Source organism: Pholis gunnellus, assembly GCF_910591455.1.
Source record: "Pholis gunnellus genome assembly, chromosome: 2".
In the NCBI taxonomy this organism is placed as follows: Eukaryota; Metazoa; Chordata; class Actinopteri; order Perciformes; family Pholidae; genus Pholis; species Pholis gunnellus.
Window position 1 is genome coordinate 17,809,886 of NC_136536.1, and position 26,697 is coordinate 17,836,582.

At 39.3% G+C, this 26,697-nt stretch overlaps 1 protein-coding gene and 1 long non-coding RNA gene across 2 annotated transcripts; both read left to right on the forward strand.

The window, feature by feature from the left end:
• Positions 1 to 10,606: 10,606 nt before the first annotated feature.
• On the forward strand, positions 10,607 to 11,626 carry LOC306712817. The gene is made up of 3 exons (XR_013767566.1): positions 10,607 to 10,692; positions 11,307 to 11,473; positions 11,561 to 11,626. It is a non-coding gene; the product is annotated as an uncharacterized lncRNA (long non-coding RNA).
• Positions 11,627 to 17,591: 5,965 nt separating this feature from the next.
• Positions 17,592 to 26,452, forward strand: LOC306704161 (uncharacterized protein). The gene is made up of 7 exons (XM_079170391.1): positions 17,592 to 18,125; positions 18,326 to 19,006; positions 19,648 to 21,451; positions 22,454 to 22,630; positions 23,267 to 23,443; positions 24,080 to 24,126; positions 24,449 to 26,452. Exons 1-7 carry the CDS (start codon positions 17,690 to 17,692, stop codon positions 25,774 to 25,776), a joined length of 4,650 nt encoding a protein of 1,549 aa, XP_079026517.1. The 5' UTR covers positions 17,592 to 17,689; the 3' UTR covers positions 25,777 to 26,452.
• The last annotated feature ends 245 nt before the right edge of the window (positions 26,453 to 26,697 follow it).

Below are 26,697 nucleotides of genomic sequence, written 5' to 3' on the forward strand. Positions count from 1 at the left end.
ATATGTGAGACTTTGTGCAATTGGAGCTTCCTTGACTGAATGCGATTATGGGCAGATGAGATTATTTGTCTTGTCTACATTTCATTAATGGTCTTCCAGGCCTGCTGGAGACATATGGACGGGATAGAGAACGGGGGGGGGGGAGTGAAAAATGAGCAGTAAGGAGAAAATGATGAGGAGCATAGAGGAATGTTAGCAGACTGTTGAGCTTTCTCTCTTTCACCGCGCCCATTTCCCTTGGCTTTCACCATTCCCCAATTACTGCAGCTAAGTGGGTTTCAGCTGTTAATGGTTATTAGAGATTAGATACGAGACGGTTCCTGGCTGGTGATCTGTGTAGCTAGACTTAATATTTGGCTACAACTGATAATAGGAGAAGAAAGGAAATTGCCAGCAGGGATTGGGACTGATCAGTGTGTATATATAAGGGGGATAATGATAGCAGATAGGAAACAGTGGACAACTTCATTACAAATTGGGAGGAGAAAAAAAATCATTTTAAAACCAGGAGGAGGAACCAGAGAGAAGGACTTTGACTTTAAAACGCAGAATGGGCATTGGGAACATGCTGTATTTGACAAAGCAAATTAGTAATATGCATTTTCAAATTATATGTTTATCTGTAAAGTAACTAGTTGGCCTAACTATATATCTGTAAATTACACGTTTCCCTCAGATGTTGTGCAGTACAAGTATAATGTGGCATGAAATAGAAAAACTAAGTAATTACAGCACTTTAGTAAATGTAGTTTCAAGTCCCCACTGGGAGAGGATGAAGAAAAGAGAGGGGGTCTTCGTCTGTTCAGTTATTCTGTCATAAGTTGAATGCCTTGTTTTCATCAGTTCATCCATCAAGTCAGTCAACATAAAACGAGCAGATGCAGGAAATTACATGTTAACTCAATGAGTAGTCAACTCGATAATTCCTGGACGACAAACCGAAACACATTCCAGGAGCTCATAATTTTTACCAACTATGTTCGGTATAAGTCCTCTCCGAGTAGGAGTAGCGGCTGGGAAGAGATTTGGAGTAGGCAGAAAGTAAAAGGTGAGGAGCGACGAATGGGACAAACTGAGGTGAAAGAAGAAGAGGACAGACGACTGTACGGATGTGACCCCTCTGAGGGAGAACTACGCCGCTGCTGGAGGGGTCAAAGGTCAGAGTGCAGCATCTAGGGAAATGATCACGCACCACATCCTCATGAATCATCATGGCAGCTTATAACTAAGTGTATGTAGTATTCCCACATGTGCTTGTTAGTGTGTTTGCCCGTGACTGTATGCGTGTACGACTGTGTCCCCACTTTCTCACTGATGAATGAAAAGCACTTTCTTTTGGAGTTCAGAGGTTAAATTCTTCTACTGGAAACATTTAGACACTCAAACCTTTTTCAGGCACCTGGGAACACACCCCCTACACACACACACACACACACACACACACACACACACACACACACACACAAAACGAAAAAGGCGAGTAGCCTGCCAGCAGCATGGGCCTACGGGGGCTAACAATCCATCATTAAACCACCAATCCACTAACAGTTGACCAAAATAACCGTCAGATGAATCTTTAACAGTTTGCTGTTCCAGAGATGTGATCAACATAATAAAAAAGGGTCTGATGGACAAGTCAGAAAAGCTGAAAATGTCACTTTACACACAATGAATTATTCAACAGTGTTGGTTGTTTCTCAGTATTTCTTGTGTTTGACATGCATTGTAAATGCCTTTTTCCAGGTCTGTAGCTGTCGTTTTTTAGCCTTTATGCTTCCTGACAACTCAAAAAAATAAAATAAAGACAAGTAATTTCTCCCAGATGTTGCTACAGTATCTGTTGATCTGGAGGTGGCTTTTATGCTTCACACAAGTGGAGATTTCCTTTTTGTGAAACCTGGAAATGACTCATCGGTTGTATTAAATGTGAGAGGGGGTAGTTACCATGGTTAAAATGGGAGGATTTTAAGGTGATGGCCTTGTGTGTTTTTAACACAGTGCAATTTTTAAACCGAGGCTAGAGTATGAAAAGATAAGAGCGGACAGAAAAGAAGATTTCAGCTGATTGGAAAGAAGCCCGAGAAGCAGCTCCCAACAACTTAAAACTAAAATATTTACTTGGTGACAGAAATCTCACAAGTGCCTCAAATAAAAAAAAATAAAAAAGTTAAGCCAACAAGGACGTCTCAAACGGGCCAAAAGCCTCTGCATTGAGTCGAGGAAGGATCAGAATGGCCTGGGTGAGCAGCTCCCCACTTCTCTTAAGCCCCAAAGAAAGGACGTCGTCTCACTCTGATTGGCCAAGAGAGGAAATGCACCAAGCTGCTCTCAATTCCTAATTAGGAGCAAGTCCCCCACATCCTGCACAACAGGTGATCTGAACGAGCCTCCAATTAACTTAATTGTGACATTCAACTGAAATGAAAGCACCAAAAAAAACGAAAGAGTGCTACATCTTTTGTTGCTTTGAGTCAAGCAGAGCCGCCAATTCTCAATGGAAGTGCACCTGTCGTGCATCTCACTACGGTTCTTTCTCCATCTGAGCGTGTACAGTATTAACATTATTATCTTCAGGGGAAAAAATAAAGTCCTGACCATACTCTTGGAGTAAAAAGAGAAGAATTGTACCTTACCTCTGCATGAGGAACCATTTAGCTATGTGTGAACTGTATTTTATTTTTCCAGTAAAAAAAAAAACACAGACAGACGGCTGTGCTCACGTCTGTGAAACGTCCTTTATAGAAAGCAGGATTTAGTTCATGGTTTACTTTGTTTTCAAGCCTTTCTCTCAAAGAAAACAAGAAAGGCAGCCTGCTGGTTATTTAAAAGCGGCTTTATCTGAAGCTACTGGCGCCTCTAACACACTTATCACACACCATTTTTGTACGCACACACACACACACACACTGGTTGACACAGATACTCATTATACTGAATAAGTGAATGATAAATACATTCTGACATAATTTGTGTCAAATATAACAAAGGTTAATTGTTTTTACTTTCTACAAATTACAAATTACATTTTTTAAATATAATTTCTTTAATCAAATCAAATTCAAAATCAGGCTATAATAAATATAAAAAGATAAAGTAATGCGGGTATTGTACAAACAATTTCATGTAATAAGACAATGAGAAATTGCTTCAAAGGGCAATTTAAGAAATTGCAAGTACTTTTTTCACTATTATTTCATTATTTATTGTAAGGTTTTTGTAATTCAGTCCTTTATTTTAGTCTATTGCCTTTGACTGTCCATCAAACATATATGTACTCATCACGGGGTACACGCTGAGGTAGAAAGGAAAACACATACAAAAGGCGAAGTGCTGCGAAGTAATTAAACATATCAATAAAAAGACATTGTTGGACCTTCAATTTACTTTTTCATGCTCTTCTGATGGTCCTCATAAGGACACCAATGTTTGTGATTGTGTGTGGACGTGTCTAATTCTCGGGTCAGTAACAGCTAATAACAACTTTATCTCCTCTAACAGCATCTGACAGGTGAGGAGTGAAGCGTCTCTAACTGCCATCGACCAAGTTAACTGGGGCAGCTCTTACCTCCCTCGTGTCTCTCTCTCTCTGACATCTCCGTCCTTTTCACTTTCACCTCTGTCACGTCTCTCACTCTCTGCCTATGTTTGCTATTTTCGCAAGATTGTTTGTTTCCTCGAACTCACTTGGATGCATGTTAACACCTGATTTATTAAAAAGGCATTCAATCTGGTTCTGTAGCCAACATGAGGAAAACACATAGAGTGGAGCTTCTTCTAATATTCTGATATTTGATGCACAGCTGTCGCCCGGCAGTGCTTACAAAGGTCAGGTGGATGTTTCCACGTATAGGGTCCAGAAGTCTCTGTGGAATGTCAGGCTGATGTGCTGTCGGATTCCCACAGTGAAGGCCTTCTTTGTTCCTGAATATACATATCATGTCCATTAATCTGCCATCACACACACACACACACACACACACACACACACACACCTACACACACACACACACACACACACACACACACACACCATACCGTACCAGCATTCACCTATAGAAGATAACAGCAGGCCTATCAGTCCGATGGCTGCCAGGTCATCTGTCACTGCCGGAGAGGAGGGGGGGTTTGCTAACTGGCGTTGAAAGAGAGACAAGATGGGTATTATTAACAAGGGAAATAACAGACAGAGACATGAATGGCATAGGATGTAAAAAAAAAAAGTAGCCATGTATGACAGAGAGGAAGAGAGATTGAGTGTTATGAGCAGTGTTATTATCACGTAATTACACTTCTTGTCATTCACCCACTGTCTGATTGGCCTCACTAAACATATCCCAAACCCCTGCCGCTCTTCACATTGCCGCATGTTACAGTATTTTTGCGATTGCTTACTGACTGAACGAGAATGCTTCGTAGACAAAAGCACCAAAGCCTTAACTTTTAGACATCAGGTAGAGATCACCTCTTTTGTGAGAACCTTGCAAACATGGAGGCGAGAGGAAGAGACGGAGGACGAGGAGGAGCTAGAGGAGGAGGACGAGGACAAGAGCAAAGGAGTGGACAGGGATGATATTGCATGTGATGTGGACAGACCCCAACAGAACGAGGGATCCAAAACCATTCACCATCCCTTCTGAAAAAATAAGCCATTTCTTCTGAAGCCTGTCTATTTTTGTGTTCAGTGAAATGTGAGTAGCTGTAAATGAAATATTTAATCCTTCCACTTTCCCCAGACTATACTACCTGTTACTCTGTCTCGATTATGCAACATCAAACTTTCTCACGCTGGGAGAAAATGTGCTTGTGGTTATGAATCATACTCTAATAAAAGTGATACCAAATAATAACAATATTAAAGCATATCTATATAGTACACAAAACAATACAATAGATATGAAATGTCACATTGAATGCATTGATAACTCAGAAAAGAAATCATGTTTGTATGTTGCTTATTTTTTGTAAACGCTTCATTTCCAGTTACATGAAGGGAAGTGTGATCTCTAGAAACCTCTATATGGACATGAATGAAAACAAACCACTCGCTCTGTGGTGAGTGTAGGCTGCACCTCATGTTGATCAATCTGGAATAAACGTGATAGAAACAAATGTGTCTAAAGTTGAATCGTTCCCTCTTAAATCCGGGGTCATTCGTCATTCTTAATCCTTTAAACTCGGAGTCAAGGCATGAGCAGAAAAATAGCATATTTCACAGCACAACATGGGGTTCAGCTTACTGATAAGCTTAGTGAAGTCACCATGCTGGCGGTGAAACGGTCCAGTTTGTTTGTTCTGCAGGTGGTCTAAAACTCAAAAGTGTGTTCACTTTAATCTTCATTTAATCTGTTTTTATGGGACATAGTCTGATGAGTGATCAACATTTTAACAAGTAAACTTTAACAGATTGATTTCTGATTTATATTATTGTTATAGACGATGAACTGCTTAATATAAAGGGTGTGAAGATGATGGTTACTAGTTTTCAGTGGTGGAGGAAGTATCCTTTACACTGATGCCTCTATATGACCCACATAAGTAAACGAGACGATCAACGAGAAGTTTGGCTGTTTCAAAATAGTTATTTTTGATGCTTGTCATCATCGGTACCACCGGGTCAGATTCCACGCAAAATCAGATGGAACCATGCAGGTTCACCAGCGACTCCTCCAGCTCAGACTCCAGCAGGGCTTCCGGCTGCGACCAGTTCACCGCGAACGGAGCAAGTTCCAGCTTTGCCGCCGCCTTTCGACCTGCAGTCGGAAACTTCGTCGAGAGGAAGAGTTCTCATTGCCAGAAGCGTATATTTTTCACTACGTTTTTAAAATAAAACGTAAAGAGATACCTAAATATCTCATTAATTAAACATACTTGATATTTGATGCTATGGAGAAAACTAAATTTCACTCATAATTGGATGGAGTTGTTGTTTAGCGTCACTTATCAGTCGTGTTATACAAAATATTCAGACATCTCAGTGGCCTTTTAGGAACTGTGTCCTGCCAAGACTCTGAGAAGGTGGGGAACGGGTTCCCTCATGTTAAATGATAAACATGGAAATAGTACCGACCAAGCTCAAGACCATCCGGTCAAAGTACCGTGGGGCCGTTAACACGGCAGAATGGTGACGCTGTGCTTCGAGCTCTGTGAGCGGTCGTGAAGGAACGAGGGGGTTTACTTCAGGTCCGTTTGACTGATCTTCGCTGCTTGTTGTTGAAGCGAAACCTGTTATGTTAAGACGTCACCGTTTCCCAAGCACTCCGTTTTACATATCCACACATGGTAGAAAGTAACCAGAGTAAAAACCTTCTCCTTAAAACTCGTTTTCAAAAGTCCGTTTCAAAGTTCTCAGTTTGCGTTTGGACGAGAGCCCAAAACATAAAATAAAATAAAAATATATAAAATAAAAATATATTAAATAATAAAATATCTGCATACGTCTGGACAGCGCCAAAATCAGGGCCTAAACATTTTTCTTTTGCTGTAGTACTGGACCGAAAGATGACAGTTGGTCAGTCAGAGACTGAACTGTCTCTCTTTTTGAACTTATTTCTGTTTTTCAGTCATTTGCTGTTCAGACATTTCAACCTGAATGTCTGCCTCTCACACAGCCTGTATCTGTCTGAGCCCCAGATGGCTGAGCTCAGTTTTTTTTCCTAAACTTCCTCAGGAAGTCAATGCCTGCTCATAAGCTTTACATAACCACATAACCACTTATCCTTTCCTGATTCTGCTTTAAAAGCAGAAATAAAGCTGGCACATATCATGTGTCTCTCAGACTGTTGCCTCTGTTTACTAACAATATCACAAATAACAAAAACAGAAAATAAAATCTGTTTTCATATGAACTAGTTTTTCCAAAGAAACCAATCCCTAAAACATTGTTGATAATGAGAAACCAGGACATTGTTTCTGTAAATATTGATTTAAAAACAAACTTATGCTGCTCAGCACAAACTATATTACATTTCCTTCTATTATAATGTGTTGAAGGCAGAAATATAAGAGCTGAGTATCTCCAAACCTGGTATAAAACTAAAACAACCTGCATGGTTCAATTCAACTGTTGGTGAATCAATTATTTTAGGTGAACTATCATAAATAACGGCACAAATGCATAAAATGCATGGACATAGAGGATGAGCCAGTTATAACAACCATGACATGCTGTACATTGGTTAATATGTGATTTATGAATGTAAAGATTCAGTTAGTGTGTTAGCTTGAGTTTTTGGTGTTTTTGTCACACTCTGCTGAGTTGAGTTCGTCCACCGGATGTTTCAGCATCCCATGAGTCTATCAGCAGGGAGCCACATTCATACACATGTGTGTGTTTTATGTTTCTTTGTGTTGCAGGCTTTGGCCCCCGACTGTGTCATTGACCAAATTTTACCTACAGGAAGGAGCGCTTGGCAAAAGAATAAAGAAAAAAAAAGCGGAGGGGCGAGGAGGAAGTCACAGAGATGGAAAAAGAATAAAGACAGACAGTGATGGTAAATACAAATTGAGACACAGCATGTACCTCTTCCTGCTGCTTGACCAGCAGGGCCATTTATCAGTAATGTTCTTTATTCTTGGTGTTTAGTTATAAGGCTCCACAGAAATGTTTGATACGTTTCTGAACTCAACATGGCGAAGGTCTATCGTCAGGTTTTTTTCTCTTGTAAATGCATAAAGAATGTGAACATATTTTGCATCTTGACTTCAGTAAGAGTTACAGTTTCCCAAATGTTGTGCAAACAAGCCATGCAGGATCACATCTGTAACCCTGCAATTCTGTTGGTCCTGAATGAGTCGACGAAAGTGGTGGTCAGAGTTCTGCTAGAAAACCTCTCATTTCCCGCAGTAGGGTCTGACACTCTGCTACGCTCAGTCCTAGTTCTAGTTCCCCCGTGCCTCTCTTTACTCCAGCGGGCCCAGCTATACGGACCGGGTCTCCAGCAGTGTGGTGTCAGGGTTGGCTCCCAGCGGGGGACCGGAGGAGGAGCAGCGAGGCAAAGCTCTGCTCCTGGCCAGAGGACTGCTGCTGGGCATGGAGCTATCCAACTCCTGCTAGAGCTTCTGAGGCAGCAGATCTGGGTCTGTCTGCGGCGGGCTTGGAGAGGGAAGTGCTTGTTACAAACTTGAGATGTGGAGTCTGTGTTCACCAGGCACGGGGGTGTCTTTTCAATAGAAACAAAATACGATGTGTGGGCTTTTTGGAGCTAGACACCATGGATGAGCAATCCAAGGTTACTCTGTTATGGGTGGTACAGGCAGAAGGTTGAGGATAGCTAGCAGATGTAAAGAGATGAGGAGAGAGAAGAGGGGGATAAAGGGTAATGAGGGTTCAATGAGCTGCATGGGTAATGAAAAGACATGGAGGGGAGCAGTGGACAGGTGCTGACCATGTGTACACAGTGTAAAGGCAGTGAAATCACAAACACACACTGGATCTCTGCCTCTCCCACACTCACGCTCTTGGACAAAAAGCAGCGCAGGTCTGCAGGGTCATGTGTATGTCTGTCATTTTGTATGTTTGCATTGTGTGTATGTGGACCTCACGAGTGGCGATGCGTGACTGAGTGAGATTGAAGAGGTTCTAAATTCCTGCATTTCTATGGGGAGTCTTCTCAATTATTTACCTTCCTTGCCTCATGCTTTTATTCTGAAACGCACACACACAGACTCTTAAAATGCCTGACACACACACAAAAGCACTCTTCAACTTCAGCTTTGGAAACATACATGTGTGTGTGTGTGTGTGTGTCTGCAAAGGATGGATCTTCATTTTACGGTCAGTGAGGATGAACCCCACCTTTAGAGGAGATGGGACACTAGGATTCATCACCAAGACCCTCAATGCAGTCACAGGCACGTGAGGACTCTTTTAGACAGCATTCCTTAGCCCATAACACACATTTTAACCACCACCACTGCACACCCAACACCAACCCGTAGCCTAATCTTGACCTAAATAAAATGTTTACCTAAAACCAAGACCAAGTCTTAACATCTCAAACAGCCTTTTGAAGAAGCAAAATCTGGACCAAAATCAACTAATTTCATTGGACACAGTGCACTGGGATCGCTTGTGGATCTACAGTAAATCATTGTATCTTATTTTGAAGAAAATGTTGGTCTTATTTGACACCTACATTTGCCCTGTTGACCAATTAAAACAAATCACACAACAACATGTTCCACCTACAGTTCAAAGTGCACATTTAATAACCTCAGTTTGGCAGGGCACACACATTTATGCTGTGCCTCAATTTGTTCTGTTGCTTCCATGTAGTACACTGTGCACACTATTTACTTGCATTGTGCATACACCGTTTTTTCAAACCATACATTGCAGACAGGAAGTGATGGTACAAATAGGTTTACTTTGTTGATTTACAGAGAATCACTAACTACTTTATGGTCTAACTATGCACTAGACACACACTCTTAAGTTTACAGTTAGGCAAAAAGCATTACTACTGCTTGGCTGAAACGTATTTAAACCTCTCCATTTTCTTCTTCTTTTGCACTTTTTTATGTGTTTGCATAAGTGCGTGGGACCCAGAGGCAGTTCAGGGCTGTCTTTGGATGCTGATAAGAAGAAACAGGCTTTCATCCCAAAATACGGTGTGTGTTTGTTGACAAGTGTGCATCCTTTTATGTGCAAATAAATGGTTTGTGTTGATGCGTCTGTGTATTTGTGGAGCCCATAAGCTATTACACTAACATTGGTCAGGTCATATTAGATTATCAATGCACAGTGTGAGTACTAGAGAGCTTTCACGGCCATTATGTCATGGTCAAAAATAAACTGCCCTGGTTCCAGGAGAACATTTGACTGTATCATAGTGCATGTTGACCCACTAAATTCACACGAACATATGAAGCTGGTCGAATAAACAAGCAGCTTTAAAAACACACAATTTGGTCTGAAAAGAAAAGTGCAGGAGGCACAGAGTGAAAAAGACTACGAGTGTGTGGACATGCAGCTCTGTAAAGGCTGGGCCTGCTAACTTGTCCACAATGACAAATCTAATATGCTTAATATTCCGATGGTGTAGATGTAGCCCGATGTTACTATCTATAATGAACTATATTAGTTTAGTGAATGAGTGCACTGAATATCACTAAACGGCAAAAGAGGGAATATCACAAGTACACATAAGTTAGACTTGATGATGTTGGAAAACACCAATTTCAAAGGATAGTTATCATAATCCATCCTGATGTGGCTCATAAATGTCTGTGCTGATTTGCATGTCAATTTATCCAATAGTTGTCCAGAAATGTCACTTAAAACCACAAATGTCTGAAGTGGTGGAACAACAGACTGCGTTGCTATTCCAACAGCCATACTGCTGGCTAAAAATAAGACAGGAGAGTCAAGGAGGTTTCAAAGTTACAAAGTGCCTCACATGGTTTAAATGAAGATAAGAATATGAGGAAATAGACAATAATGAATTAAACATGAGGCATATGCTGATTTACAGAACCCGTATTGCTCATCATAGGCATTTATGTCTTATTTCCTTGTTATAGCCATGTGGTTAGCTTGCTTCAGTGAGGAGGGGAAGTTCAGTTGCTGCTTTAAAATGAAAGTAAAAGTGTCAGTTCTGCCATGAGGGACGAAAGAACAGTCAATGGAGGTCTGCATTATAGACGGCTGAGTGAAAAACAAATGGCTGAAGGATTTTAACGTCACCTGAACGAGTACGATTTGATGCAGTATGTGTACTTAATCATGTAATGTGTGTCTATCATTTAGGAACTTGCTTTCATGTTGGCCTGCATGTTTCTTCAGATAGGACAAGCTGTGTGGCCTACATGGTCACATGCGTGCATACAAATTGCACATCTCTTTACATACTGGAACAAATTGCTGATGATCGCCTGATGACTTCTGAGAATGTGCTCACATTCCTTTGTGTTTACCTTTATGATGCTTATTTCCTGTGTACTTTATAATTTATAATCTACCATGTTCATCTGTAGGAAAGCTTAGTATTAAGGAAGGGCTAGAGCTTTTGCTATATAGGTACCACGTGCCTTGCTCACTATCTCTGTCAAGTTAAACTAGTTTAGTTTTATACAAGCCTTTCGGGGTAATGTTTGCCAGGCATTTCATTTTTAATCTTTATCACACCATATTTGATGAGTATCAAGCTACACATCAAGGTCAAGGTTTGCATATTATGTTATTCATTAACTGACTTTGCCCTCCCACAATAACGTTGGAGAAAGTCATGAGATGCTACTCTTTAGACTTTGATCAGGTTTTGATGATGTAAGTCAGCGTGACTGTAATAATTTCTCTATTTTTCAAGGGAATTCTGCTCCTGTTGGTGATTTGTTGACTGGATTCAAAGACGAGAGTCATTTTTGTCCAGTGTTGGTGGAACTGAATCTATTTGAGTGAAGGTCCAGTAATGAGTGGATCTGTGGACCGAGAGGACGTTGAGAGTGTGGAGAGAGACTGTGTGCTCTAGAGAAGGTGATGGACGGCCTTTTTGTTAATGTAGAGAACAATAATGGAATTCTGTAACAAAGGAACAAAATATAACTGCTGTATTTATTACAGAGCAGAAAACAGGTAAAACTGCCTGTGAAACCAACATGTCTCAGGAACAGGCCGAGGCCTCGTCAACTGACACGTAAGTAGCTTTTAAACTTTTAAAACTCAGGATGGGAAAGTGTAACGTATGTCAGCCTCTGCCTCTTCACTGACCGGCTGCTTTACCCGCGGTGTGTGAAGGAGTGATACTGCAGGTCCTTCCTTCCTGCCGCTGTCAGACTGCTCAACCAACACTGCTCACAGTAGACCGCACATACCAAAAACTGACAATTGTGTGCAATATATATCCAATGTATACACTGTGAAATATAATTAACCTGTTCAATCCACTGTGCAATACAAACAACCATTCAGTCCGAATATATCATATTTTAGTTTTTATAGATTCTTTAAAAGTTTTTTACATATTTATCATATATTATATTTACTGTGTGATTACGTATTTATTATACTTGTTTAGATCTTGTTTTTCTACTTATGCCTCTTGTTTTGCACTGTCCATTATGCTGCTGCAATCTTGCAAATGTCCCCGCTGTGGGACTAATAAAGGATTATCTTATCTTATTTTAAATATGTGGTGCATCCATCCACCTCTGTTGTTGAGAAAGTGACACAGTCAAAGTTAGGTCTTACATTTATTTAACCTCCCATGTAAAGACTGATATTAAACATATTACTCCTCATCTGTGTGCATAGATCCACTGATAGAAGCAATACTATTAAGAATTGCTCTGAAATGTTGCTGTTTAAAACGCTGGTGTGCCTGGGCGTTAAAATGATTTAATTGTAATCATAATCTGTGTTAACGATGGTTTGAGCCAGAAAGACCAGTCTCTCCTGCAATCACATGTTCATCACATTATGCTGTGATAATTAATCACTCCAAGGATGGTCCTCCCTGCTTTAGTAAAGAAGGACCAGGGTAAGATGTGCTAGTTATGTTGGATGTTTGATACAGAGAGAAATTACAATGAAGATAATGACACAAAAAGGGAAATGTTATGAACTCCACTTCAAGACTCAACAATGTTAAAGAAGTTAAAAGTGTAACAGCTAGGGTTGGTAAGCTTCTTCAAAAAATATGTTAATAGATATGCTGAAAATCTCTACAGTCTGACAGCAATGAATAAATCAAATGCTCTGCCAAAAAAACGGTTAAAATAATCTTATATCTGTGGCTGTCCCAGGACTGTAATAAGCTGTCCTGTCATTTAATTTGGTCCCAATAAAATATATAACTGGACGGGTTACCTGCCTGTCCACCTATCTAAAACTTCAAGACTCAACAATGTTAAAGATGTCATAGGTGCTGAAGTTTGTAATTATAATCTATGTTAAATAATGTCTTACTAGGAAAACAAAACATTTTATATTCTACTTAGAGGCTCAATGGTATTAAAGATGTTAAAAGTGTTAAAAGATGTAATTATAATCTGTGTTAAAGATGGGTTGAGCCACAAAGACCAGTCTCTCCAGCACCCAGCAATGTTTCCATGAAAAGTGACCGGTCCAAGGATGATCCTCCCAGCTTCAGTAAAGAAGAACCAGGGTAAGATGTGTTGGTTATGTTGGATAAATGATAGAGAGATAAATTAATTTGAAGAGAAGGACTGACACAAAGAGAAAAACTGTGAATTCTACTTCAAGACTCAACAATGTTAAAGAAGTTAAAAGTGTAACAGCTAGGGTTGGTAAGCTTCTTCAAAAAATATGTTAAGAGATATGCTGAAAATCTCTACATTCTGACAGCAATGAATAAATCAAATGCTCTGCCAAAAAAACGGTTAAAATAATCTTATATCTGTGGCTGTCCCAGGACTGTAATAAGCTGTCCTGTCATTTAATTTGGTCCCAATAAAATATATAACTGGACGGGTTACCTGCCTGTCCACCTATCTAAAACTTCAAGACTCAACAATGTTAAAGATGTCATAGGTGCTGAAGTTTGTAATTATAATCTATGTTAAATAATGTCTTACTAGGAAAACAAAACATTTTATATTCTACTTAGAGGCTCAATGGTATTAAAGATGTTAAAAGTGTTAAAAGATGTAATTATAATCTGTGTTAAAGATGGGTTGAGCCACAAAGACCAGTCTCTCCAGCACCCAGCAATGTTTCCATGAAAAGTGACCGGTCCAAGAATGGTCCTCCCAGCTTCAGTAAAGGAGAACCAGGGTAAGATGTGTTGGTTATGTTGGATGTTTGATACAGAGAGAAATTACAATGAAGATAATGAATGACACAGAAAGGGAAATGTTATAAACTCCACTTCAAGACTCAACAATGTTAAAGATGTTCGAAGTGTAACAGCTAGGGTTGGTAAGCTTCTTCAAAAACATTTGTTGAATTTCTGTTGAATTGCTCGTCTCCGGAGTCTTCCACAAGCTGCTACCTTGACAGCTTCATATTTGTAGTGTAATGTCCACCTGAGCAGATAATGAAGTCACTCTCCCTCTGATATTTTTGTTATGCTGGATGTTTAAGGTAAAGACAAATAAAAATGTAAGAGAATGTTTTAGTAGGAAAGCGATATATTGTAAATTCCACTTAGAGGCTCAACGGTATATTAAAGATGTTAAAGTGTTAAAATGTGTAATCATAATCTGTAAGGCTTGAGCCAGAAAGACCAGTCTCTCCTGCACCCAGCAATGTTTCCATGAAAAGTGACCGGTCCAAGGATGGTCCTCCCAGCTTCAGTAAAGAAGAACCAGGGTAAGATGTGTTGGTTATGTTGGATGTTTGATACAGAGAGAAATTACAATGAAGATAATGACACAAAAAGGGAAATGTTATGAACTCCACTTCAAGACTCAACAATGTTAAAGAAGTTAAAAGTGTAACAGCTAGGGTTGGTAAGCTTCTTCAAAAAATATGTTAATAGATATGCTGAAAATCTCTACATTCTGACAGCAATGAATAAATCAAATGCTCTGCCAAAAAAACGGTTAAAATAATCTTATATCTGTGGCTTTCCCAGGACTGTAATAAGCTGTCCTGTCATTTAATTTGGTGCCAATAAAATATATAACTGGACGGGTTACCTGCCTGTCCACCTATCTAAAACTTCAAGACTCAACAATGTTAAAGATGTCATAGGTGCTGAAGTTTGTAATTATAATCTATGTTAAATAATGTCTTACTAGGAAAACAAAACATTTTATATTCTACTTAGAGGCTCAATGGTATTAAAGATGTTAAAAGTGTTAAAAGATGTAATTATAATCTGTGTTAAAGATGGGTTGAGCCACAAAGACCAGTCTCTCCAGCACCCAGCAATGTTTCTGTGAAAAGTGACCGGTCCAAGGATGGTCCTCCCAGCTTCAGTAAAGGAGAACCAGGGTAAGATGTGTTGGTTATGTTGGATGTTTGATACAGAGAGAAATTACAATGAAGATAATGAATGACACAGAAAGGGAAATGTTATAAACTCCACTTCAAGACTCAACAATGTTAAAGATGTTCGAAGTGTAACAGCTAGGGTTGGTAAGCTTCTTCAAAAACATTTGTTGAATTTCTGTTGAATTGCTCGTCTCCGGAGTCTTCCACAAGCTGCTACCTTGACAGCTTCATATTTGTAGTGTAATGTCCACCTGAGCAGATAATGAAGTCACTCTCCCTCCGATATTTTTGTTATGCTGGATGTTTAAGGTAAAGACAAATAAAAATGTAAGAGAATGTTTTAGTAGGAAAGCGATATATTGTAAATTCCACTTAGAGGCTCAACGGTATATTAAAGATGTTAAAGTGTTAAAATGTGTAATCATAATCTGTAAGGCTTGAGCCAGAAAGACCAGTCTCTCCTGCACCCAGCAATGTTTCCATGAAAAGTGACCGCTCCAAGGATGGTCCTCCCAGCTTCAGTAAAGGAGAACCAGGGTAAGATGTGTTAGTTATGTTGGATAAATGATAGAGAGATAAATTAATTTGAAGAGAAGGACTGACACAAAGACAAAAAAACTGTGAATTCTACTTCAAGACTCAACAATGTTAAAGATGTTTTAAGTATTAACGTTTGTAATCATAATCTGTGTTAAAGATGGTTGGAGCCAGGTAGATCAGTCTCTCCTGCACCCAGTAATGTTTCCATGAAAAGTGACCGGTCCAAGGATGGTCCTCCCAGCTTCAGTAAAGAAGAACCAGGGTAAGATGTGTTGGTTATGTTGGATGTTTGATACAGAGAGAAATTACAATGAAGATAATGACACAAAAAGGGAAATGTTATGAACTCCACTTCAAGACTCAACAATGTTAAAGAAGTTAAAAGTGTAACAGCTAGGGTTGGTAAGCTTCTTCAAAAAATATGTTAATAGATATGCTGAAAATCTCTACATTCTGACAGCAATGAATAAATCAAATGCTCTGCCAAAAAAACGGTTAAAATAATCTTATATCTGTGGCTTTCCCAGGACTGTAATAAGCTGTCCTGTCATTTAATTTGGTGCCAATAAAATATATAACTGGACGGGTTACCTGCCTGTCCACCTATCTAAAACTTCAAGACTCAACAATGTTAAAGATGTCATAGGTGCTGAAGTTTGTAATTATAATCTATGTTAAATAATGTCTTACTAGGAAAACAAAACATTTTATATTCTACTTAGAGGCTCAATGGTATTAAAGATGTTAAAAGTGTTAAAAGATGTAATTATAATCTGTGTTAAAGATGGGTTGAGCCACAAAGACCAGTCTCTCCAGCACCCAGCAATGTTTCCATGAAAAGTGACCGGTCCAAGAATGGTCCTCCCAGCTTCAGTAAAGGAGAACCAGGGTAAGATGTGTTGGTTATGTTGGATGTTTGATACAGAGAGAAATTACAATGAAGATAATGAATGACACAGAAAGGGAAATGTTATAAACTCCACTTCAAGACTCAACAATGTTAAAGATGTTCGAAGTGTAACAGCTAGGGTTGGTAAGCTTCTTCAAAAACATTTGTTGAATTTCTGTTGAATTGCTCGTCTCCGGAGTCTTCCACAAGCTGCTACCTTGACAGCTTCATATTTGTAGTGTAATGTCCACCTGAGCAGATAATGAAGTCACTCTCCCTCTGATATTTTTTGTTATGCTGGATGTTTAATGTAAAGACAAATAAAAATGTAAGAGAATGTTTTAGTAGGAAAGCGATATATTGTAAATTCCACTTAGAGGCTCAACGGTATATTAAAGATGTTAAAGTGTTAAAATGTGTAATCATAATCTGTGTTAAAGAAGGCTTGAGCCAGAAAGACCAGTCTCTCCTGCACCCAGCAATGTTTCCATGAAAAGTGACCGGTCCAAGGATGGTCCTCCCAGCTTCAGTAAAGAAGAACCAGGGTAAGATGTGTTGGTTATGTTGGATGTTTGATACAGAGAGAAATTACAATGAAGAGAATGACTGACACAAAAAGGGAAATGTTATAAGTGTTATCAATTCCACTTGCTATTGCTATTGTGAAATACCTGTAATCAATCTGTGTTAAAGCCCGCTTGAGCACAAAAGACCTGTCTCCAATGCACCCGATAACATTCCGGCGGATCAACCTCCCACCTTCATGGATAATATCAGGTAGGAAAAAACATGCTCTGCATACGGTTAGTTAATAACAGAGAAAAAGACAAAGTAACGATATGAGGACAAATGTATCTTTCTGTATTGACACAAACATGTCTCGACTGTGCCCAGGAACACTTTCACTTTCACGAAAACTGACCAGGATGAGCAAGACATCACTAAAGGTATACAAACAAGGAGCAACACATCAATACAATTTTTCAAACAGATTCATCAAAGTTAAAGACAAAACATTTCAAATGAATATTTATATTTTCTTTATTGTCCTGCCATTTGCCTCTGGGCCTTAACTGCAGGTAGAACACAATACACCATGTTACACTGTATTTTATACCTCACTATATTGTGTTGGAGTGTAAAATGAAATGTAGTAATTGCACTCTGCTTTCTTTGACTTTATCATTTCTTGGGACAAAGTCGTGAAGAACAGAATCCTCAATCAGTATGAAGAGGAAATGGGAAGACATGTAACCGACACAGAACTCTACGAGATACAAGCTGGGGAAAACGCTCAAGCTAAAGCCCAAAAATGTAATGAATTATTTCATAATTCAAAGAAAGAGGAAGTGAGAACAGTGCTGATGAAGGGAGTGGCAGGTGTTGGTAAAACATTTAAAACAAAGTCGTTCATGGTAGATTGGGCAAAAGGAAACTCCAACAAAGAGATAGATCTGATAGTTTCATTTAATTTTGGTGAGCTGAATTCAAGAAAAGAAGTTCAAAGCCTGAAAGATCTGATCTGTGATTCCCTCGATGACGATAAACTCAAAGTTTACGACTATGACAAGCGTAAAGTAGCTTTTGTCCTTGATGGCTTGGAGGAATGTAAACTTCCTCTGGATTTTGCAAAGAACAAGGACCTGACTGATATCGAAGAGGAAGCCTCAATAGATGTGCTGCTAACAAACCTCATCAAGGGTCATTTGCTTCCCTCTGCTCTGCTCTGGATCATCTCTCAACCTTCAGGAGTTCACAAGATTCCTTCTGATTATATTAACAAAGTGACAGAATGTCGAGGTATGAAACTATGTCAGTAACTTAATTTCATATATATTTGTCGTCAACAACATTGTTTACTTTAAAATGTTGTTTTGGTATTGTACTATGAATAGTTTTAGCTGACTATGTTCAAAACAATCACTTTTATGATACTTAAAAATAACTGATTAATGCCGCTTGTGTCCTTCATCATTAATAACTTTGTTTTATTTATTCAGAGACCTTAAAGCGACGGCAGAAGCTGACCTCAGCCCTGCGAGACAGATTTCGTACAACCACTCAAAAAGAAGACATAAATCATCCTAACCAGAAAAACACAGAACACGTCATGAGAGAAGACCGAAGTGATGAGGTCAATGACGAAGAGAAACTTGGACATACTGAAGCGAAATCTGTGACACGGGTCAAAGCAGGATCTGACATCTTCAAAGATGCAAAAAGAAAAAAGATCAGAACTGTGTTGACCACCGGAGAAGCTGGAATTGGAAAATCCTTCCATGTGCAGAAATTCATAACAGAATGGGCTAAAAATGACAGGAAGTCACCTTTAAGGGATCACGTCATAATTCCACTTAACCTCTCTGAGCTGAATTTGATTAAAGAGGAAAAAGTCAGTTTGATGGGACATCTTAATCATTTATACAAGGAAACTAATACATTTGTGATCTCTAACTTTGAAGATTTCAAAGTTTTATTTGTCTTGGATGGTTTGGATGCTGATCAACATCCTCTTGACTTTGACAACAACAACACCTTGACTGATGTCAGAGAGCTAGCTTCAGTGGATGTGCTACTGACAAACCTCATCAGAGGAACACTGATTCCTTCTGCCCGAATCTGGATAACCTCCCGACGGAAGTTACCTGATGCACGCGTCGACAGGATGACAGAAATACGATGTAAGCTTATGGGTGCGGATTCATGCTGTCAAGGGAAGTGGTTTAAATAGTTGTGCAATCAAACACAAGCCTCAAACTGTTGCGTTTGAGGTAGCAAAAATGCTCAAATCTGCTATGACTCCTGAAATCGATGCAACCCGATATGTTAGAGAGAAGACAAGTCACTTGAAGACGATCTTTGACAAGTACAGACACTGGTTGGAAAGATAAATTTCCATATGTCTGTATCAGCACCAATTGGGACATGACGTTTGACGTTTTTTACATATTCATTCAGTTGCTGTAACTCAACTGCCAGATTGTACTTTAAGGAGGAAAGCAAATTTACCATTTGTCCAAAATAAACAACCGTGAAAACAGGATAAGGGGGAGAAATCAGGTTCACACTCAAACCAACAAAGCACCAAGTGTCATGATTAATGCTCATATTCACCCTCTTCTTAGGCTGATTCTTAAATGTTTTAAGCTCTGCTTCTTTTTTAGTTAGCCAGTGTGCACCTAAACAATTAAATATAAAAACGACAACTTACTTCTACATGCTATGGTTTAGAGTTGATAAACTGCACTATGTTTCCACGCATTTAATCACAACTATTGTTTAATTTTTATCCTTAATAACTTAAACAAATATTTTTCTACAGGCAAGCTGGACATTGCAAGTCAACAGAAGCTCAAATTTCAGCTGAAAGAGCAATTTTCCTATGTGCCTGAGGGGATCGATATGCAGAAAACCTCCACTCTTCTGAATGACATCTACACAGATCTCTACATTATAGAGGGAGAGAGGGGAGAGGTCAATGATCAGCATGAGATCCGACAAATTCAAGACACAAAGTTCAAACCAGTGGGACAAGAAACATTGATTAAATATCATGACATCTTTAAACCTGCATCTGGAGAAAATCTACCCATTAGAACTGTGCTGACGATGGGATTGGCAGGCATTGGAAAGACGTTTGCCACAAAGAAGTACATGCTGGACTGGGCTGAGGGTAAGGCCAACGGGGACATATTTTTTATGTTTCCACTTTCTTTTCGGGAACTAAATTTGAGAAAAGAGGGAGAACACAGCTTGGAGGAACTCATTCATCAGTTCTTTCCTGGTATGAAGACGTCAGAAATAACGGACTATGACCAGTACAGCACCCTGTTTGTCCTGGATGGTCTTGATGAATGTCGCCTCGATCTTGACTTAAATAAAAGTACACAGTGGACAGAAATCAGAAAGCCAACTTCAATCAATGTTCTGCTGACAAACCTTATCCAAGGAAATCTGCTTTCTAAAGCTCAAATCTGGATCACGTCCCGACCTGCAGCATCTAGCAATATCCCCGCTGATAAAGTTGACCGGGTTACAGAGGTGCGAGGATTTAATGATGAGCAGAAGGAGGAGTACTTCAGGAAGAGATTCAGTGATCAAGATTTGGCTGAGAAAATCTTGTCACATGTCAAAAAATGTAGGAGCCTTTTCATCATGTGTCACATCCCTGTCTTCTGTTGGATCACGTCAAAAGTCCTGGAGGACTTTGTTAACAGAAACGAAGAAGGGAGGATGCCCAAGACCATGACTGACATGTACATATACTTCCTTGTGTTACAGTGCAGACAGGCTACTGTGAAGTATGGTGAAGATGAGACAATTGAGAATTGTGAGACAGATTCCTGCTGGAACACAAGAAACAAGGAAACAATCATGTCTCTGGGAGAATTGGCTTTTGAGGGGCTACAGGAAGGAAACCTTCTATACACCGAAGAGCACTTGACAGAGTGCAGAGTTGACATCACAAGAACTGCAGTCTTCTCAGGATTATTCACTCAGATCACACGAGAAGTCTGTGGGGTGAACCAACAGAAATTGTTTTGCTTTGTCCATCTGAGCATTCAAGAGTTCCTGGCAGCTTTTTATGTCTTTCACACATTCTACAACACAGGTGAAAATCTGCTTGCCATGCCTGCTTCAACTGTTGCAAGCAACTTGCCTACAGACTTCTACAAGACAGCGGTGGACAAGGCTTTAGATAGCAAAAATGGAGAATGGGATCTGTTTCTCCGCTTCCTGTTAGGCCTGTCTCTGGAGACAAATCAGAATCTACTGCAAGAGCTGCTGAAGAAGACAGAAGACAACAAGGACACCACCAACAAGGAAACCATTGGGTACATCAAAGAAAAGATTAGGGAAGAGAATAGCGATGCTGATAAAAATTGCAATCTGTTCTACTGTCTGAATGAGCTGAATGACCACTCTCTTGTAGAAGAAGTGAAAATGTACCTGCAATCAGAAACACTCACATTCGAAACATTCTCCACTTCCCAGTGGTCAGCTCTGACTTTTGTGCTGCTGACATCAGATGAAAAGCTCGATGTGTTTGATCTGAAAAAGTACCTGAAATCAGAAAAAGTTCTTCTGGGAATGTTGCCGGTGGTTAAAGTCTCCAAAACGGCTTTGTAAGTACATTAAAATGTTCTTTCAAATATAATGTTGTTATATTGCTATGTATTACATACTAAGTCTATATATTTATTCAAAACTGAATCCTGTTTACCATTTCCTTGATGGTCCCAATTGTAAAAACATTATATTAGGATAGTATTTTTTACTTGAACAGCATTGATAGAGGTCTGGGCTCTCTGAATGCCCTTTATTTCTGTGCCAGTTGCTCAACGTGTTGTCTAAAAGATAAGATTGCTGTCTAGCCAAATTCCCAGGTTTTTATAAGACAATTCAATTTCAGTATCTTAAATCATATGAATGGCAGGGAGATTTTAACAGGAATTATAGGTTATTGAGAATAGAACAAATTTTGTCCAGTGGATATTCAGTACAAGTTTGAAATTGTGCAGAAATGTCTGAGGAACATTAAAGGCAGATTTTAATCTTGATGGAGTTTGAGTTGAAGAGGTGTGAAATGTATTCAAGGCTGTGTCATCTGCATAACAATACATATTATTAGGCTGTATTGGAGTGATAATATTGTTTATGTATGGTGTAAATAGTAATGGACCCAGCACAGATCCTTGTGGTACCCCTTACTTATCCCAAAGGAGGTTATTTTGAGACTGTTACTACAGATCTCCTGTATTCTGTCCTTAGAATAAATATATGAGTAATGTAAATGGTGATAAAAGAGCACTAACATTCAGGAGATGGCTCTGGGATGATATCAACATTCAACAAACAATCAAATTAGTGTCTAGCAGAGACAAAGTGATGATCTGAAGTTTGTTTGTTATCGGAACAGTTTTCATATCTTATCTGCAAATGCAGTGAAGTTGATTGATTTTTGTTAAGACTTTTTCCAGTTTTCAGAAGGAAGTTGCATTACCATGACTCATAGTACTGTGATTTAGCACATTTGAACAACATGGTCTGATGTCTAAACATTTTCCGATATAATCAAAGATTATTCCGTGGAACACGTCTTTACATGCCTACAAATATTTTCACAGGCTGAGCTGGTGTGAGCTCTCTGAGGAATCCTGCAGAGGTCTTGCATCCTCAGTTTTCTGCTCCCCATCCTGTAATCTGATAAATCTGGACCTGAGTCATAACGACGTGCTGGATTCAGGTGTGCAGATGCTTGCTGAAGGCCTGCAGAGTCTACACTGTAAGCTGGAGATTCTCAAGTAAGTGTCCAGTGCATTTCACTTTACATTTCAAAGTGAGCCGCAGAAAACCCCCATTATATTAAGTGCAAAAAAACTCCATTGAGCAGCACAGCAAAAGTTTTGGTGAAGTAAATTGGTGTCTTAAGGGAACAGAATACAGACTCCAAATAGGAAAACAGCTAATAGAAACTGTACATTTGTCAAAGAAGAGAGAGCCATTGGTTACAATGGCTCTCTCTTCTTATGTCTAATCTCAGCTGTCTGAAAACCTGTGCACAGTTCAGCTCTCTCTGTCTTGCTTTTACTGCAAACATCATGTCTGAACAGCCGGCAGCCCCTTACTCACTGTGGTCTCGCCGCCTCTGATGTGATGTTGCGATGTTCTGGTGATGTTCAACGTGTGACCTTAGGGATTGTGGGAAATGGTGTTTGTTGACGATAACAAAAAAGAAAATGGATGCAATAACAGAATTTCTAGAAACATTTTTCTCAAAATGTGAAGCCAAAAAAACAAACATGATAACTGGGAAGAGAAACTTCCACAATCATTTTGTGCAAGGGTTAGGTTTATGCTGGTACTTTTATTGTTATGGTCTCCAGGAAATTAATGTAATGTCCCAAAAAGTCATGTGTGTGTATGTGTGTTGTCTGCAGGCTGTCAGGTTGTCAGGTGACAGAGAAAGGCTGCTCCTTCCTGGCCTCTGCTCTAAAGTCCAAAACGGCCTCCTCCTTGAAACAGCTGGATCTGAGTTACAATCACCCAGGAGCCGATGGGGGGGCAATGCTTTCTGCTATAGCTGCAGATCCAAATAAGAGCCTGAAGATACTCTGGTACGTCAAGATGTGTGTTTATATGTTTAGATTTGTATCACTATAGCTGGTTCTCTGAGTTATAATAAGACTACATGTACACTGAGGCAAAATCTAAACTAATTATTTTATCTTATCAGATAGCAGGCTAGTTACCAAAACACTCAAGGATTACCTTGGTGTTAAGAGAAAATAACATTTATTAACCCCAGATATAAATGATAAAGGCCTGTGGATCAGATTCAGATCACATGTTAATACCAGGTGCAGCTCATGGGTCAAGCCTTTTTTTCTGCTGTATTTATTCTGTGCATATCAAATGCACTTTCCCAGTCCTTGTCTTTTGACATTGAATGAGTTATCCGCACGCACGCACGCACGCACGCACACACACACACACACACACACACACACACACACACACACACACACACACACACACACACACACACACACACAGACACACACACACACACACACACACACACACAAAGAAAAATCAAGTTTGGCCAAGGAGCAGTTATATTTATTTCATTATAGTTATATATATTTATTTCTTTATCATTGGAGCTTTAACACTTAAAAAGAGGCTTTTCAAAGCATTCTATTGAATTTGAAAATATCTGTTCTTGATAAGACTATTCTCATTTTGCACAGTTTGGACCACGGTGGAGCGCATCGGCTAAAGCCAGGGCTGAAGAAGTGTAAGTTTTTACTTTATTTTCGTATTTTATTTAATTGTTTGATATGTTATCACTTCAGTAGAGCCTTAGACAATAAGCTCATGCCTGATTAATTTGAAAAGAATGTCCAATAATATGCCTTCACCTTACCTACCTTGGCAGGTAGTATAGCTTCTGATAATGTATGCACATTTTACACTGTGAGTTGTTACATGCAACATGCTTAGATTTCATCTTGAATTCATTTTGTTTGGATTTCATCTTAACAACGTAAGATCAATGTTTTGCAGTCTTTAAACTACATAAAAAAACCTAAATGATGTGTTCTTTGTTTCTTTTTCAGATGGTGTTGATCTGAAGCTTGATGAAAACACTGCAAGCAAGAGGCTTGCTCTGTTTGATGAAAACAGGAAGACAAAAACTGTAGAAAAGCTAAAGGAGAAAGTGCAACGACCAGAAAACGACGACAGATTTAAGAGGACTCAGGTGTTTTGTGAGGAGGGCCTAAAAGGCTTCTGCTACTGGGAGGTGGAATGGGAAGGGATGGTCGGCATCGCAGTGGCATATAGAGCAGTTGGTAGAAGATGGGACGGAAGTGGTGGCTTAGGATGCAATGAAAAGTCCTGGAGTCTGCTCTGCTCAAGGACTGGATACACTCCCATACATGGGAAGACATTCAAAGATGTTAAGCTGAGGGACGGGACAACGTCCAAAGATGTTAAGCCCAAAGAAGAGAAGCCATTCAAAGATGTTAAACCCAACGACAGGAAGACGTCCAAAGATGTTAAGCCCAAAGAAGAGAAGCCATTCAAAGATGTTAAACCCAACGACAGGAAGACGTCCAAAGATGTTGAGCCCAACAACGGAAAGACGTTCAAAGATGTTGAGCCCAATGACGGAAAGACTTCCAAAGATGTTGAGCCCAATGATGGGAAGATGTCCAAAGATGTTAAGCCTAACGATGGAAAGACATCCAAAGAAGTTAAGCCCAACGACGGAAAGACGTCCAAAGATGTTGAGCCCAATGATGGGAAGATGTCCAAAGATGTTAAGCCTAACGACGGAAAGACGTCCAAAGATGTTGAGCCCAATGATGGGAAGATGTCCAAAGATGTTAAGCCTAACGATGGAAAGACGTCCAAAGATGTTGAGCCCAATGATGGGAAGATGTCCAAAGATGTTAAGCCTAACGACGGAAAGACGTCCAAAGATGTTGAGCCCAATGATGGGAAGATGTCCAAAGATGTTAAGCCTAACGACGGAAAGACATCCAAAGATGTTAAGCCTAACGACAGGAAGATGTCCAAAGATGTTAAGCCTAGCGACAAGAAGAAATCCAAAGATGTTAAACCCAACAACAGGAAGATGTCCAAAGATGTTAATCCTAATGACAAGAAGACGTCCAAAGATGTTAAGCCCTTCGGAGGGAAGCCATCAAAAGACGTTAAGTCCAAAGACAAAGTACCCCTTTGCAAAAAAATAGGAGTATTTCTGGATTGGGAAGCTGGTACTCTGACTTATTACAATGTCACACCTGGAAAGCAGTTTCTCATACACACCTTCCATGCCAAATTCACAAAACCTCTCTTCCCATGCTTCTGGTTTCAGAAGGGCTCTGTGACTTTGTGCAAGATGAACGTCTGTAGTGACGAACTCGATGCTCCACACTAAATTTCAATAGATTAGCAAAAGCTTACCTGCATCATTTCAATACCATGATGTGAAATACTGATAGGTTTAACAACTGGAGATTATTTCCTGCCCAATGTTAATACATTGACTTTTTAATATGTATTTTACTTGTTCTCATTTGTTGTCCGTTGTCTTTGCTTGCCATATATGTACATTTGTTTTTTCACAAATCTGTTAACTTGTATATTGTGTTCACAAAGCTATTGATACTGTAGATGACAACTATTCAAACACTTCTCTTTGGTCACTTCACTCTGTACTTTTTGTGAGCTGATCGAAGTTTTAAGTCAGAGCAGAAGGTACAAACATGCTTCAGACATATGAGCATATACAATATACAGACAGGAGGGAATGTACAGCATTTGGTCAGCTTTACTCCTGTCTGATGGATTATTTTTGCACCGATGAAATTAGCTGCTTTTACAATTCAATATGACTTAATTTTTGGATGATGTGCCTTTTTATACACATTTCGTTTTCATCAACTGGGCATTTTTTCATTGTGAAGGCAATTGTGAGACTTTTTTTCTCTAAGTAAATATGTCGGCTCAGCTGAAATCTGGGGTTTCAGTATCGCCACAACTTATTATGAAAATATGCTAACTGACGATATTCTGATGTAAAGACATGGAAGACAAAAAATAAATAATTACAACTTTTCTAAAACAATCTGACTTGTGTGTCTGTATATACCATGCATCCAAATCTCATTTAGTGCATTATTATATTTATTCTAGTTTCTTCATCATATGGCTACGAGAGGTGAACAGAGACATCATTATTTGTTCAACCAACACAATTATCTGTTGATGTATTTCAGATAGAAGAACGGATGTGGGTGTATTTATATCTCAAGTCTATAAATCAGCCAAATGTTTCATTTTTTTACCTAAAATTAAT